The sequence below is a fragment of the Astatotilapia calliptera genome, chromosome 11 (assembly GCF_964374335.1).
Source record: "Astatotilapia calliptera chromosome 11, fAstCal68.1, whole genome shotgun sequence".
NCBI lineage: Eukaryota > Metazoa > Chordata > Actinopteri > Cichliformes > Cichlidae > Astatotilapia > Astatotilapia calliptera.
In genome coordinates this window covers 36,834,796-36,852,325 of record NC_137432.1, presented here as the reverse complement: position 1 = coordinate 36,852,325, position 17,530 = coordinate 36,834,796, and the positions used below count along the sequence as shown (strand labels likewise).

The 17,530-nt window shown below is 43.6% G+C and overlaps 1 protein-coding gene and 1 long non-coding RNA gene across 5 annotated transcripts in view; both read right to left on the bottom strand.

The window, feature by feature from the left end:
* Positions 1 to 12,503, bottom strand: part of LOC113031663 (uncharacterized) — a 36,849-nt gene extending 24,346 nt beyond the window's left edge. For 3 of the 4 annotated variants that reach the window (XM_080308542.1, XM_080308544.1, XM_080308545.1), the window contains exons 1-2: positions 11,968 to 12,503; positions 9,208 to 9,460 (exon numbers count right to left, since the gene is read on the bottom strand). In XM_080308542.1, coding sequence (XP_080164668.1) covers positions 9,208 to 9,451 — 244 coding nt within the window. In that variant the 5' untranslated portion in view covers positions 9,452 to 9,460; positions 11,968 to 12,503. The remainder of the gene's footprint in view (positions 1 to 9,207; positions 9,461 to 11,967) is intronic. The other variant, XM_080308543.1, reaches the window with a different exon arrangement.
* Positions 12,504 to 12,770: 267 nt separating this feature from the next.
* On the bottom strand, positions 12,771 to 13,463 carry LOC145431852 (uncharacterized). Its single transcript, XR_013912159.1, has 2 exons — positions 13,323 to 13,463; positions 12,771 to 12,815 (listed from the first exon to the last, which is right to left on the bottom strand). It is a non-coding gene; the product is annotated as an uncharacterized LOC145431852 (long non-coding RNA).
* Positions 13,464 to 17,530: the final 4,067 nt, after the last annotated feature.

The following is a 17,530-nucleotide window of genomic DNA, read 5'->3' as shown; positions in this document are numbered from 1 at the left end:
CAAACCTGAGGGTCTGATGAGGTTGCAGGGCTGCGGCCCTGAACATTCCAGCTCCCTTCAGCTGCAGATTTTGAAGCTGTGAAGGGCAACGCACCTGATAATGCAGTCAACTGTGGAATCTGGGGCTGTACAGGTATGTCACCAGCAGGTGAGTTGGTTCCACCTTTAGGAACAGGTGCTTTGTACGGCCTGAGACGATTGTAGTGAACAATTTGAGTCTTGTCTGATTGGTCCAGGAGGTAGCGAATCCTGTACGTGACACCAGGGTTTTCTCCATCTGTTCCAAGGCACTCCAATATCTCAAAGGGGCCCTTCCAATGTGGAGCAAGTTTCTGCTTTGCTGTAGTGGGGTCATTTAACCACACCAAGTCACCCGGAACATAAGGAGTGTGTTTGATGCCCCTATCGTACAATTGTTTCTGCTGGTTGTGGGCACAATCTCTGTTCCATGCAGCAGTGCTGAAGGCAGACTGAAGTCTCTGAGTCAACTGGGTGACGTAGTCAGCAGGAGAAACAGAAGTAGATGATGCTGACATGTTGGTAGGCAACAGCATATTAGCAGGCATCCGTGCCTCATGTCCATGTGTGAGAAAAAATGGCGTAAACCCCGTGGTAGAGTGAGGACTGGTGTTGTAAGCCAAAGCAACTTGATTGAGGCAGTCATCCCATTCGCCAGGCTGCTGAAGGAGTAACTTAGCTAACTGGTCAATAAGTGTTCGATTGAACCTCTCGACCATCCCGTCGCATTGAGGGTGATATGGGCTGGTCCGTGTCTTCTGGATGCCTAGCAGCTGACACAGATGTTTCACCAGGTCAGATTCAAACTGACGTCCTTGGTCCGTGTGTAGCATTTCAGGGACGCCGTGCTGACAGATGAAATTGTCAAACAGGCATTTTGCAACTGTTGTGGCACGTTGGTCTGCGATAGCATAGAGATTGACATATTTCGAGAAATAGTCTTGAACAACGAGCACGTACCTGTTGCCACGACTCGTAATGGGGAGTTCAAGTATGTCAGCTGCCACCTTTTGAAATGGCTCCGCAGCAACAATTGTTTTCATTGGAGCTCTGTGATGAGGTGTGGGATTCCGTCTGGCATCACATGGAGTGCATTGTGTGCACCATATTCTGATGTCACGTGACATGAATGGCCAGTAATATAGCTGCTGAGCACGTTTCAGGACCTTATCTGCTGATAGGTGACCGGACACTGGGTTGCCATGCAGCAGCTGTAGGACAGTGTCTTTTAAAGATTCAGGAACAACCAACTGATGCAACACTGACTTTTGGGACGGGTTGAAAGCTTTACGACAGAGTAAGCCATTGTGAAAGGTAAGTCTAGAGTACTCATGCCATAGCACTTTTTCCTGAGGTGGGCATTTTTTCATACGCCAGTAGGGTGGTTTTCTGACCCTTAGCTTTCCAGCCAATGACTTCTGACAGTACAGGATCTTTTTGTTGTTCACTTTGAGATCATCTTCAGGCAGCTCAAGCACAAATGTGGATGAAACACACTGCAGTCGTGGATCAGGAAGGTCATTGCATGGAATGTGTTTTTGGTCAGTACTGCAGGGACTATGGTTGGGCGGGCCTGCAGGACCCACGCACCTCTCTTCAGGTTTCAAGGTAGCAGAAGCAGTGCAGACTGTGTCCTGCTCTACGGTTTCACCAGTGACAGGGCGACGTGACAGTGCGTCCGCATTGAGGTGGCGGTGGCCATCTTTATGAATCACAGTCCACTCAAAAGGATCAAGTTCAAGAGCCCAGCGAGCACGCCGACCAGTTCTATCACTGTCAATAGGTATTTTCCGAAGACCCAGGAGGGGCTTGTGATCCGTGACAATAACAAATTGCTGCTTGTAGAGGTAGTGCCGAAAATGTCTAACTGCCCAAACAATGGCCCAGAGTTCTCGATTTTGAATGTATATATTAGGGGTGCAACGATACACAAAATTCACGGTTCGGTTCGGTTCGATACTTTGGTGTCACGGTTCGATATTTTTTTGATACAAAAAAATGTTCATGCATTTTTAATTTGTCATTTATTAAAATTATAAATATATATTTTAACTCAAAAGTACAGTTTTTAAATTTAACCCTAACCCTTGTGCGTGTTTTTTATTTTGACAGCGAATGCGCACCTGCGGACCACTTATGTGCAGCCCTGGTTATTTAGCTCATCATATCGCAGCCACAGAAATTCTTTTGTCCATGAAACCATAAAGCTGCACTTTCTTTTTGCCTTATAGTCTGATTTGTCATAACTTCTCCGTTTTGTGGTAAGCTTTTCTTTGGCTGTCACTTCTTCACCCTGACCTGTCTTATTTGGCTCAGCAGAACTGAAATGCTTTTACACACACACTCACATAAGCTCAGCGATTCTCTGCGCGATCAACCTCTCACATGTTTAAGCTTGCTGCGGGAGATTTCACTTGTCATGTTTGCATAGTAAGCTAACGATTAATAAGACGATGTCAGAGGAATTGGTGCACAAATTATCATCACTCACAGATCAGTGCTGTCGCTCTCTATACACAGTTCGCACGATTGCAAAGTGAAAGCAAAAAAACAAGCGCAAATTCAAACGCGATTTCAACGTGTCACATATTGACAGTGGCTCACCGATGCCAATGACATAATTACCCAGCTACATTTCTGAAAGAATGCAAAAGCATTGACATATATTTTTCCTACAATAGCCCGACGGGCAGGGAAGAGAAAGATTTTGGTAGCCCGACTGAAAAAAATCGCTAGCTCCAGGACGTCGGGCTAGCGATATTGCGAGCCCTGTATCTGATTGAGGAATCACTCATCTTTGGAAAAGAGAGTTTATTACAGAGAAATGGCTCTTTCCAAAATAAAAGCTATACTATCCGCTTCTTCTGGGCTATATTCTCAGCAGCATAAGGAGAATCATGTGCTAACAGCTGTCTAAATGACTCGGCTAAAGTTAGTAGCATGCTTGCTTTTTTTTTGTCTGCTTCCACTTGTCTTTGCACTAGGATGATGTCGGCGTAAATGTGCAGTCATATTCGTTGTGTTCCCACTAGTGCTTTCAGGTTAATCTCGTTGAAATGACCTTAACGCCACAACACGGCAAATCTCCGTTAACGAGCTACCGCCGATCGCTCCGTGCATGGGGCTAGACGGCCAACACGTTAACGAGCTAACTGCGCTAACACACTAGTTCACACCAATGTAATTGAGCATTGCATGGCACATCCAACATACTGTTTTACTTTAGTCCATGACTCGCTTACCTTCAGGGTCATACGTCACATGAAAACCAAAATAATTCCAAACGCCAGATCTGAATGAGGTTCAACTTGCCTGTTGCAAGTAGAGCTTAACTTCTGTCTCGCTAGCTTGCCCTGCGCTCTTCCTTCTGACGATGCTGTCTGTGTTGAGCGCTCAGTGAATCTGTGTTCGACTACTCCGCCTAGGCTGCACTGTCGAGCGCAGATCCACTGAGCGCTCAACACAGACAGCATCGTCAGAAGGAAAATTGATAATTGTTGTATTGTTCGATACATATGCGTACCGAACCGAAAGCACTGTATCGAACGGTTCAATATCGATACGAATATCGTTGCACCCCTAAAATATATATATATATATATATATATATATATATATATATATATACACACACACACACACACACATGCATACATACATACATACAGTGGGGCAAAAAAGTATTTAGTCAGCCACCGATTGTGCAAGTTCCCCCACTTAAAATGATGACAGAGGTCAGTAATTTACACCAGAGGTACACTTCAACTGTGAGAGACAGAATGTGAAAAAAAAATCCATGAATTCACATGGTAGGATTTGTAAAGAATTTATTCGTAAATCAGGGTGGAAAATAAGTATTTGGTCACCTCAAACAAGGAAAATCTCTGGCTCTCACAGACCTGTAACGTCTTCTGTAAGAAGCTTTTCTGTCCCCCACTCGTTACCTGTATGAATGGCACCTGTTTGAACTCATCATCTGTATAAAAGACACCTGTCCACAGCCTCAAACAGTCAGACTCCAAACTCTGCCATGGCCAAGACCAAAGAGCTTTCGAAGGACACCAGGAAAAGTATTGTAGACCTGCACCAGACTGGGAAGAGTGAATCTACAATAGGCAAGCAGCTTGGTGTGAAAAAATCAACTGTGGGAGCAATCATCAGAAAATGGAAGACATACAAGACCACTGATAATCTCCCTCCATCTGGGGCTCCACGCAAGATCTCATCCCGTGGGGTCAAAATGATCATGAGAACGGTGAGCAAAGATCCCAGAACCACACGGGGGGACCTGGTGAATGACCTGCAGAGAGCTGGGACCAAAGTAACAAAGGTCACCATCAGTAACACACTACAACGGCAGGGAATCAAATCCCGCAGTGCCAGACGTATTCCGCTGCTGAAGCCAGTGCATGTCCAGGCCCGTCTGAAGTTTGCCAGAGAGCACATGGATGATACAGCAGAGGATTGGGAGAATGTCATGTGGTCAGATGAAACCAAAGTAGAACTTTTTGGTATAAACTCAACTCGTCGTGTTTGGAGGAAGAAGAATACTGAGTTGCATCCCAAGAACACCATACCTACTGTGAAGCATGGGGGTGGAAACATCATGCTATGGGGCTGTTTTTCTGCCAAGGGGACAGGACGACTGATCCGTGTTAAGGACAGAATGAATGGGGCCATGTATCGTGAGATTTTGAGCCAAAACCTCCTTCCATCAGTGAGAACTTTGAAGATGAAACGAGGCTGGGTCTTCCAACATGACAATGATCCAAAACACACCGCCCGGGCAACAAAGGAGTGGCTCTGTAAGAAGCATTTGAAAGTCCTGGAGTGGCCTAGCCAGTCTCCAGACCTCAACCCCATAGAAAATCTGTGGCGGGAGTTGAAAGTCCGTGTTGCTCGGCGACAGCCCCAAAACATCACTGCTCTCGAGAAGATCTGCATGGAGGAATGGGCCAAAATACCAGCTACTGTGTGTGCAAACCTGGTAAAGACCTATAGTAAACGTTTGACCTCTGTTATTGCCAACAAAGGTTAAGTTACAAAGTATTGAGTTGTATTTTTGTCATTGACCAAATACTTATTTTCCACCCTGATTTACGAATAAATTCTTTACAAATCCTACCATGTGGATTCATGGATTTTTTTTCACATTCTGTCTCTCACAGTTGAAGTGTACCTCTGGTGCAAATTACTGACCTCTGTCATCATTTTAGGTGGGGGAACTTGCACAATCGGTGGCTGACTAAATACTTTTTTGCCCCACTGTATATAACACAGTCTGACCTCCCTGGTCTAAAAACACAGGAGAAAAGAAGGCTTCCCAAAGTAATCGGCAGCTCACCCCTACTTGCTCCGCACTTCCCACACATGCCGGTTCCCAGGACTTCACTCTTCTGGACAGAGATCTCCGATGTTATTCCCGGGATCTGCTGGAGCCACTCGCCTAGCTTGGGTGTCACTGCACCTAGTGCTCCGATTACCACGGGGACCACTGTTACCTTCACCCTCCACATCCTCTCGAGCTCTTCTCTGAGCCCTTGGTATTTCTCCAGCTTCTCGTGTTCCTTCTTCCTGATATTACTGTCATTCGGAACCGCTACATCGATCACTACGGCCGTCTTCTTCTGTTTGTCTACCACCACTATGTCCGGTTGGTTAGCCACCACCATTTTGTCCGTCTGTATCTGGAAGTCTCACAGGATCTTAGCTCGGTCATTCTCCACCACCCTTGGGGGCATCTCCCATTTTGACCTCGGGACTTCCAGGTTATACTCGGCACAGATGTTCCTGTACACTATACCGGCCACTTGGTTATGGCGTTCCATGTATGCCTTGCCTGCTAGCATCTTGCACCCTGCTGTTATGTGCTGGATTGTCTCTGGGGCATCTTTACACAGCCTGCACCTGGGGTCTTGTCTGGTGTGATCTTGTGCTCAGAGCTTGTTCTTGTGCTGCCATGATTAGTGCCTCTGTGCTGTCTTTCAGTCCAGCTTTGTCCAGCCACTGGTAGGATTTCTGGATATCAGCCACCTCCTCTATCTGCCGGTGGTACATACCGTGCAGGGGCCTGTCCTTCCATGATGGTTCCTCGTCTCCCTCCTCTTTCTTGGGTTTCTGCTGCCTGAGGTATTCACTGAGCACTCGGTCAGTTGGGGCCATCTTCCCAATGTATTCTTGGATGTTCGTTGTCTCATCCTGGACTGTGGTGCTGACACTCACCAGTCCCCGGCCCCCTTCCTTCCACTTAGCGTACAGCCTCAGGGGGCTGGACTTGGGGTGAAACCCTCCATGCATGGTAAGGAGCTTTCTTGTCTTTATGTCAGTGGCTTCTATCTCCTCCTTTGGCCAGCCTATTACCCCAGCAGGGTACCTGATCACGGGCAGGGTGTAGGTGTTGATGGCCAGGATCTTGTTCTTACCATTCAGCTGACTCCTCAGGACTTGCCTGACCCTCTGCAGGTACTTGGTGGTTGCAGCCTTTCTAGCGGCCTCTTCATGGTTCCCATTTGCCTGCGGGATCCCCAGGTACTTGTAACTGTCCTCTATGTCTGCAATGTTGCCTTCTGGTAGTTCAGTTCCCTCAGTTCTGACTACCTTCCCTCTCTTTGTTACCATCTGACTACACTTCTCCAGCCCGAACGACATTCCAATGTCATTGCTGTATAGCCTGGTAGTGTGGATCAGTGAATCGATGTCTCGTTCACTCTTGGCATACAGCTTGATGTCATCCATGTACAGGAGGTGGCTGACAACTGCTCCGTTCCGTAGTCGGTATCCGTAGCCAGTCTTGTTAATGATCTCACTGAGGGGGTTCAGGCCTATGCAGAACAGCAGTGGGGACAGAGCATCTCCTCGTTAGATCCCACACTTGATGGTGACTTGTGCTATGGGCTTGGAGTTGGCCTCTAGTGTTGTACGCCACATCCCCATTGAGTTCCTAATGAAGGCTCTTAGGGTCCCATTGATCTTGTACAATTCTAGGCATTCCAGTATCCAGCTGTGGGGCATTGAGTCATAATAATTGTAATCAATCCAGGCAGTGCACAGGTTGGTCAGTCTGGCTGACTGTTCTGTCTACCAGTAGCTGGTGTTTTGCGCCTCTGGTATTCTTGCCAAGTCCTTTCTGTGTCCCGCTCATGTATTGACCCATGTGCCTGTTCATCTTAGCCGATATGATGCCTGACAGGAGCTTCCATGTAGTACTGAGGCAGGTTATTGGTCGGTAGTTGGAGGGGACCGGTCCCTTCTTGGGGTCCTTGGGGATCAGGAACGTCCGACCTTCGGTTAGCCATTCCGGGTGTCCCTCGTTAACTAGCAGCTGGTTCATTTGTGCTGCCAGACGCTCGTGGAGTGCAGTCAGCTTCTTCAGCCAGTAGGCGTGAACCATGTCGGGCCCTGGTGCTGTCCAACTCTTCATACTGGAGACCCTTTCTTGGATATCTGCCACTGTGATGGTTACTGGACCCTGTTCAGGGAGGTCGCTATGGTCTGCCCTCAGATCCACTAGCCACTGAGCATTGCCGTTATAGGTTGCGTCCTTCTCCCATATGCTCTTCCAGTATTGCTCTGTCTCCAGCCTTGGTGGTGCTGTTCTCTTATTATTCCCCAGTCAGACACTACTGACTGGGGAACGAGAAGGCAAACACGAGGACAGAAGTAAACTACACAGAGCATGGGGGTACAGGGACCCAAACCTAAGCAGTAGAACTCTCAATCCAAGGAGAACAGAAGAGCTAGAAGTACAAAGTAAAACCCAAAACACAATCATCCTAAGAAAACAAAAGTACAAAACTCAAAACACTGGCTCACCGACCCAGGACCGTGACAGTGGGAGGTGCTGTCCATGATGAACGTTAGGTTAGACAACATCCTCTCCTCAAAACATCCTCGATGGACTTCAGCGGACAGTCCTGGACAGTCCTGGCCCTTTGGACCAGAGATTAGAGAGATTTGACCTGCAAGGCTACTCAGGTTTCTTCATATCAGGGAAAGTAGGGCAGACACTTGCATGTCAAGGCAGTGAGGCTGGACCAGTCCCCTCACCTACATCGGCTCCAGAACCCTGCATTATCTACTGGATAAGACTCAGAGGATCAGCCAGACATGTCTAGATCTGTCCAGCAGCCTCCTCCTGGTAGGACATTCCCAGATAGACTTAAAGGAAACTCATTTCTGTTTGTATCCATAATCTCATTCTTTCAGTCCTCAGAGCTTGTGACCATATGCATGGGCAGGAACATAGCTCCACCTACAAATCTCCTCACCAGGGCAGATCAGCAGAGCATCCACATCACTGCAAACACAGCACTAATCTATCTGTCAATCTCCTGCTCCACTCTCCCCTCCCCTGTGAACTCCCTTAGATACTTAAACACCTCCAAATGGGGGAACTCGTCCGTGACCTGGAGTGAGCACTCCACCCTTTACCAGCTGAGAACCATGGCCTAAAACTTGGAGGTGCTACTTTCACCCACTTGTTGCACATTCAGATTCAAACTGCCCCAGTGAGAGCTGGAGGTCGTGACTCCATGAAGCGCTTTGTCTCTCCAAAGCGTGCTGCACATGCGTGTCTGTTACATGCCTCCTTTTTATGGGTTGCGTGACCAGAGAACTCCAGCTCTCTCAGGTACAGTAGATGCAGCTACGTCTCCAACATTCTGATGACTTCTAGTCTGGAAAGTTCCCCATCCAGACGATGAAGGCAGTGATGGCATCTGAGTCTTTCTTCTTTATAAACACTGACAGATACTAGATACTGTGTGTTGCTTTAATTTAGGACCAGCTGCAACTGAATAAATTCACAATACAGTTAATAAGTCCCATTTATTAAAACTGTAAAGGTGGAATTGTTTGACTGGAGTCCTCTGACACCTAAAAACATTTGTATTTTTAAAGAAGCACCAATCAAAGCAGAAATAGAAAATTGTGTGAAACAGCAACAAACTGACAAATTCATTAAAAATTTAAATGACAGAAAAAAACACATCTGTGAGGTATGACAAAAATCTACCACAGACTTCAGTCAGTATGATGAGGGTTAATAGTGACATAATTATAACCTGTAGAGCTGCTTGAAGACTTTCCAACCATGTTGAATGATGTTGGATGTTTTTGTTCTGATCTGATCAAAATACTGTAACTGAGCTTGTGTCTTTGTTGTCTTATTTGCGTTTCATGAGGTGATACCTGATAATCTCTGCACCAGATCAGTCCTGTTCATCTTCATTAAAGCCTTTCTGGTCTCCTCCACACTCTTTCCTCTGTACATCTCCTCCATCAGCTCCACTACATCCTGTGTGTTTGCTGTTTTCAGTCGGCCCCTTGGCTCGGATGATAGATCTTTCTCCAGTTCAGTGAGTGACTTGAACTCAGCAAAGTCCTCTGGACTCAACTGGTTCAGTGTTTCAATGAGCAGCTTCTTAGTCGTCATAGTTACCACCTGGAAAATGAAGAAATCATATTATACATGAAGGACAGCATGTCTGCTGTTTGTTCATTTGATGGATGGAAACGGACTGCTTTGTATTTCACTAATGACAACATTACTGACATGGACGTTTGTTACTTTTCTATCACCCAAATGAAAACTGTGATTGGACGTGAACGTCAAACATCAGCTTGAACCTTGAGTAAAATTGTGTAATAAAAACATGCAACCCACAGCAGCGTGTGTGTGAGTTTGAGTTCAGCTTGTTGGAAAGACCCTCCACAACAGTCTCGTTTTCTTTTCTTTTTTTTTTTGTGTGTCCCATTTGGATCTTTAGCCATTAGAATTGTTGTCTGAAGGCCAAGAAAGATGCCAAGTGGATTTGTTTTACCAAGTGGATCATCGTGGCCTTGCCATATTGGTCCATTTGATTGACCTTTATTATAATTATGTATTTATTTTATTTTCGGTTGCTACAAACGGGACAGACATGACTGGGGGATAGGACAGGGAGAAAGAATGGAAGAAAGAGAGGGAGAGAAAGAAAACCAAAGGGGAGAAGAGACGGTGAGAAGGGGGGAAGAAAGAAAGAAAAACAAACAAAATGCCTGGATCACCTGTATGGAGAAAAAAAAACAGAAGAGAAAGAAAACAAAAAAAAAAGAGCAACATAATAAAAACAGCACCATCACAATAAACTAGAAACCACCAACCCCCAACACACAGGGCATCAGCCACCGGCAGGGAGTGTGGTGAGGGGAGATAGGCCTCCATACTTTGGAGGGCCTGAGATGTACCCAGAGAGGTTGGGTCTTATAGACGCAGACGAACAGGTGCACGCGGACACAAACCTGCATTCCCACCCCATATGCACAACCAAATACTCGGCACTCACCCAACGTGTAGACAGACACAAATAGACACTGCACAGACAGTCGCACTCCCCAAACATACTCTATATCCCAGGTCCAGGTACCCCCCGCCCTCAGAGGGGCAAGCCGCACCTAGACCCAGGAGATGTAACCCTTCTCTCTGGGGTGGAGGCAGTCTCGTTTTCAAATGTGCCTCCTTGCGACAATGAATTGCCCACCCCTGGTTTATACAAACTCTTTCAAATTAAAAGCCCTCTAGATTCTCACAGGTGAGAAACACTTTAATTCTCAACAAGGCTTTTATTTATGATAGAAGTAACTTTTAAGTTTAAACTGCAGATGTCTATTATTAAAAGATACCTCCGTTATAAAGCTTTCAAATGTATTAAAATGTTCATATATTTTTGTATCACATGCCATTACATCCTGTCACACACACACACACACACACACACACACACACACACACACACACACACACACACACACGCTAATAAGTAAGCTTGAAAAACAGGAAATGCTATGCAACTGTCTCTTGGTATAAATAAATCTGACTGCAAAGCCTCGGGTGTGAGTATCACTCGATCACTCACCCGTGCACGTAGCTCTATAAAACTCCTTTTGACTGTCTTGTATTCCTTCATCGTATTTAAAAATGTCACACACCACTGACAATTTACTTACATGAAGAAGCCTTTTAAAAACAAGCGTGTCCATGCTGACAGGTGTACACACGGGGACTCACACACACAAACTACACCCTTTTTGGCTCCTACCTCAAAGCACACTGTGCGCTGTCGATCTTACTGCTGCACAATAATGTTTAACATTTAGTATTTACTGTTATATTCACATAGATCATCATGATGTTGTTTATTGTATTGCTCTCGTCTTCTTCTGCTTGTTTTCTTTTTTCTTTCTCAACAGGTGATCCAGGTAAAAATAAATAAAAACTCTTTCTCTCCCTCTCTTTCTTTCATTCTTTCTCCCTGTCCTATCCCCCAGTCATGTCTGTCCCGTCTGTAACAACCAAAAATAAAATAAATACATAATTATAATGAAGGTCAATCAAATGGACAAATATGGCAAGGCCATGATGATCCAATTGGTAAAGTAAAGCATCTTTCTTGGCCTTCAGGCAACAATTCTGATGGCTAAAGATCCAAACGGGACGCAAAAAAAAAAAGTCTTTCCTGGAGAAATTTGAGGTTGCAGATGTCACCCATCACTATACTGTACCCCAAAGTGTCCCGAAAACTCAAAAGCTCCGCAGTTTAACATGGCCCGGGTGTGTAGTTGACACTGACCAAATATGAAGGTTATCAAACCCCAAATAGGTGGCGCTACGGAGCCATTTTCCAATGCTCATATGTAAAACCATTAAAATACGAAATTTTTCACCAGACCTGATGCGTGTGCAAAACTTCCTGAGTTTTTGAGTATGTTTAGGCCCTCAAACAGGCCCTTGTTTTGCCTGAATAATAATAATAATAATAATAATAATAATAATAATAATAATAATAATAATAATAATAATAATAATAATAAGAAACAGAGCAGATAGAGGGCCTTCGCACTCCCCTAACAAGGAAGCAGAACTACGAATGTGAACTTCCAGGAGGAAGCAGAACTTAATGCCGCGCTTACCTTCAATACTTCATGTAAAATGTGAACACCTGGAATCACTGCTGATGGAAAATCATTCTTCAGTGTTTGTGAAGCAGCTTAGTGTGAGGCACTGTTCTCCCGCTGCTTTCTCTCACTTTCTGTAAACGCTGAGGCGGAAAAACCTCCGCTTTTCTGCGTCTCTCTCCTCCCAGCTGTCAGCCCGCCTGAATAACGGAGGCGCCTTGATGCGACTGTTGTTCTAATTTTGCGCCATAGAAATAAACCGAGTTGAAATAGATGTTACCGCCTTTCCATCAACGTTACCTTTGGCTCAGGTATGAGTAGAAAGAGTGACGTCGTGTCTCTTTAATCAGTCTCTGCATCTCCAAAGCAACAACGGATACACCGAGTTTAATAAATACTGAATCCGTTAATAATAATAAAAAGTTCCATAATCCAAAGTAAGCATCACATTCACATGCTAACTAGAGCTACTTGTGTCTGACTGAACACTCTTAAGCTGTAATTTACCACAGACGGTATAAATCTTTAATACTGTGTGTTTCTGTTATTCACTAAACTGTCAACGTTTCCTGGAGGTTCGACAGGGGGCGAAACCAACCCACTGAATTAACAATGGTACAGGGACGAACGCTGGTTTGAGGGCGGAGTCCTTCACTCTGTCGTCAGTGGAAACATTATTGCTGCAGACTCCACATTAACACTGTGAGAAGCATCCAGTTTCAAAGATGCTTCGTCTGTTTCATCGTGCTTAATGTTCAAGATGAGGATGATTTACAGCCTGAATCTACTGAATGAAAGCTGAGTTAAAGTCACACTCACTCTCTTCAACAGTGCAGCTCCATGTTCATCCACAGAGTGTTTCTCTGAGGAGGAAAGACATTTACAATCAACTCTGAGGATTCAAACATCATCACACATCCAAGTAGAATCAGCCTTCAGACGACACAGATGATTTAAAAGAGAAAATCATGTGAAACTATAAAATGACATAAGAACCCAACAAAGAAACCCTCCATCCTGTCCAACCAAAGTAACTGGGGGTTCCCAGCTGTGATAATGAGAGAGGGTACACCTGTCCACCTCAGGTTTTAAACAGACAGACAACCTTTCACACCCACATTTAATTTAGAACCAGCAATAAAGCCAACAAGCATGTGTTTGGACTGGAAACCAGAGCACTCTGAGGAAAAGCATGCAGGCACAGGGAGAACATGCAAACTCCACACAGAAAGGTTCCAGCCAACCAGGAGGCTCAAACACACAACCTTCATGCTGTGAGGACACAGTGCTAACCACTGCACCACCATGACACCAGCAACACAAAAACCTGTTGATGACACAGAGTTTACACTCATGCATGTTGGTCTTACCTCTGGATGCTGAGCTGCTCTCTGGTAACTTCTGCACCAGATCAGTTCTGTTCATGTGCATGAAAACTTCTCTGGTCACCTCCACAGACTGATGACCAAGTTCATCCACCATCAGATTCATTATATCTGCTCTGGTTGATGATCGACTCAGCTTCTGTGATTTGTATGACAGACTCATCCAAAGAAAATCGACTTCAGGAATCTCTTGAACTCCTCGAGCTCGGAATTCCTCAAATCATTCGTTGCTTCCAAAAGCAGTTGTTTCACAGCTGCCACCATTGCCACCTGGAAAAGTCATTCAATTTGCAGGACATTTATTTATTTATCCATTTTATCCAAATAAGCTTTTTTAGAAAGTTCAGTATGATTTCTCATAACCACAAAAAAGCAGAAATCATGAGAAAAATGAGTCAACATGAGAACTGATGATACTTTAGTCCTCTGACTTTCAGCCTGCTGTCTTGTACTGAATCAGAGATGTGACATGACTCACTTTGTGGATCAGTGCAGAGCGTCGTTCGTCCACAGAGTGTTTCTCTGAGGAGAAAAGTGCTCAAAGTCACTCCCAAGAGACTTACTTACCAACTGACAGTTGTATAATCTTCAACATTACATTTAAAGCTCAACTATGATAGACACTGTTTGTGTTATTCAGTCTCTCAGACTGAAGGAGTCACTTTTTGTCATTTTTTTGTTCCTTGAACACTCATAAATTCTGATTTGGACAACAATCTGTCTTTTCTCTACAATATTTTTATGAAAGACAAAAACTTTACTTATGAGACATCTTAACCACCATAGTTCATTTAACTTATTTCATCTTTGTTGTCTTACTTTTGGGTTCTGGGCTGCAGTCTGACGGCCTCTGAGCCAGATCAGTCCCCTTCATCTCGTTTAAACCCTCCATGGTCTCCTCCACTGACCGCTCACCGTAAGTCAGGACCATGAAAAATACCGTGTCCTGCAGGTCTGTCCTCATGTAGATGATTCTTTGGATGTGTGACTAATGTTTGTAATGAATTTTACGCAGGACTTCCTTGAAAACCTCAAGTTCCCAGTAACTCAGACCAGCCAGGGTTTCCAAAATCTGCTCAATAACAGACGCCAACGTTTCTACCTGAGAAAAAAAGGTAAATGCGACTTTTCTCCAGGTTTTTTTTCCATCTCATCAACGTCTCATAAATGTTTAGATTACACCAGACACAGTTACAAGCAAATGATGTAAGTGATAATTACACACCTGATTAACATTTATTCCAACCTGATGACTTTAATCTTTCTGTTTATCTTTTCTACATGTAGCAGTTTTTAAACTGAACATGTTCAGTGAACGCTGCATCATTTAAATACAGTCATAGGTGATATTACTCACTTTCTGGCTCAGCGCAGCCCAGTATTCATCCACAAAGTTTCTCTGGGAGAAATATTACAATATCATGGTTACCATGAGAAAAGAAAGTGTAGTATCCCCACAGCAGACTCGTCCACAGTTTAATGCTTTTCAGCACAATCTTTATTCATACTTACACTCGGTTGCTGTTACAAACACACACGGCTGCAGCTTTTCAGCCGCCACAACAACAACTCTCAGGATCAGGTACAGATTTTAAAGGCGATGCTGGCAAAGTTAGAAAGGTGCCGGCTGTGAACAACACCTCATCTATCTATTACTTCATTTGCTCTCTTTAGGCTCCACAATGATTGTCTGTCTAGTGTCTGTCGTCCACCTTAAATCCATTCATAACTTATTTAACGTCAGGGTTAATGATCAGAAAACAATTAAGTGTGTAAGGAAAGAATTTAGTCGTTTGTAATCTTAATATTAATGTCTGTGTTTTATTTAACAAGATCTATTATTAAACACTTCAGTGAAGAAAATCCTCCTGCCTTCTTTCAGGAAGACAAAAAAGCTTCCATTGTTCAGTTTTTGTGACTTGGTTCAAAGATTTTGAATCAACTCTTGATAATTTTTTTTATTAAGGATAATTATTCTCTTACCTTTGAGTCCTGAGCTGCTCTCTGACAGCCTCTGCACCAGATCAGTTCTCTGCATGTCCCTGAAAACATCAATGGTTACCTCCACAGACTGTTGGCCACATGTTTGCACCATCGCGTTCACTATATGTTTTCTGTTTGTACTCGGTGGGAATTGTGGAAGGCCCCTCTGAAAACATGTGAACTGCAGGAACCACATGAACTCCTTGAGACCCTGATCACTCAAATCCTCCCGTGTTTCTAGAAGCAGATCTTTAACAGCTGCCATTGTTGCAACCTGGAAAATTCAAACATTCATAAAGAAAAATTAAATATTAATGTTTCTGTTGCTGTTTTAAATATTAAAACTAATTAAAGACATTTAAATCATGTTTTCTCTAAAAACTTAAAGATAAAAAAGCCAACATTTATAAAGAAAATATATCATTTCCACACTAAGACTTTTTTTTAGCAATTACATTAGGCATTTCTATGATAATGTATGATTTTTCTGATGATCACCTAAACCACAGATACATTTAGTAACGAGGGCCTGAGCATTCACAGTGTGAAGACCTTGCTGTGTATTCACTATTATTATTATTGTCTGTGAAGGTTCCCAGTCATCCAGGTCATCGTAGTCTAAGGAGCTTGGAAAGAAAAGTGTCTGGACTTCTTTAAGTTGCTTGAAGACGTGTCACCTCTCATCCAAGAAGCTTCTTCAGTTCTAGGATCAAATGGTGGAGAGTCCCAGATTTAAACCCAGTGGGAGTTTCCCCCCAAAGACGGACGAAGGACCCCCTGATGATCCTCTACCTAATCACATGAGCCAAGGTTATTGGTGAGGACAATTCAATAATCGCTGATTATTGGTGGGGACATGTCCCTTCCGTCCATGCCAAATCTACGCCCTTGCTCCTTAGACTATCTGGGATAATAAATTTCATATTGCATGCATATATGTCTACCAATTAAATCTGGCCTGAGGTCTGCCATGTTTTAAATTCAGTTATTTCTCTCAGAAATTTGAGATCAAAATTACGACTGTGTTACCTTTATACTGTCACTAGTTAGTGCAAAAAGCTCAATGGGACATAGAAACCTTTAAATTAAATTCCATCACCTGATATATATTCTCAAATGATATCAACGCTTTGAAAGCTGTTTACGGTCAGAATTTTTTGAAAACTGTAATTGTAAATAAATTCAAACAATTGAGCTTCTCTCTCTGTGTTAAACATAAATATAAACAGCGGCTTGGACAAGGCATAGAAGCCAAACAGGTTCTCCAAAACCTGTGTTTGAAGTCTGGGTCTGCTGCTCTAAAAAATTAATATACATAAAGCAAAATGTGTCAAATTAACCAACATGTTAGCTGTAGGGACTGCTGCTGCAGCACCGTCAACAGCAGTACCAGCATAGTAACAAGACCTCACACTCACAGTAGGCGGCTGTTGATAGCACCATCCATGGAGAAGTGCAACTGATAAGAAACCAACAACAACTTCACTAGCCTAATTAAAAAAATGGTTTCAATATCAGTGATCAAAACAAAATTAAATATATACATACTATATATATGTGCATAATATTATATCTTATTTCATTTGTTTGTTTCACTCAGAAAAGCAAAGAACATGTAATCAGTTATGGGGCAACGCATTTCAAAGATGCACAGGTCTCAGTAAAAGAGATATGTGAACAAATGAAGACTGAAGCCGTCGTACTCGACCAGAACAGGGTGCAAACCAGAAAAGAGGCTGATATTGATGGAAATGCGCTGCCTACCGAGATGGAGAGCCTTCCCGAATTCCCCAAAGCAATGATAACTTCATTGTATCCACAGAACGGAGTTCCAAGCTCGAGTGAATAAATAACTACTTGATATCTTCAGTGGCACAGGAGACGAGTGGACATCATATTTCTTGCAATGATGCAATAAATGACTTTGCCTCTAGAAAAACTAGAAAACAGGTTCAAAGAAGAGGGAGGAGAAAAGTAGAGTTATGTTTGATTCCTAAACCGTGTTTGATATCTTGTTTTGGGAAGCTCAGGTAGATATTATTGGCTCATCATTCAAACCCTTTTTACTGCAGACAGGCACAGTGCAATACTCATTACACTAGAATTTAAAATCTGACATTTTACTTGATGCCAGAGGAGAGTCCTGAGGGTCGTTTTACATTTAAAAAATGCAAATTTAAAAATATGTACAGTTTGAATATAGATACAGT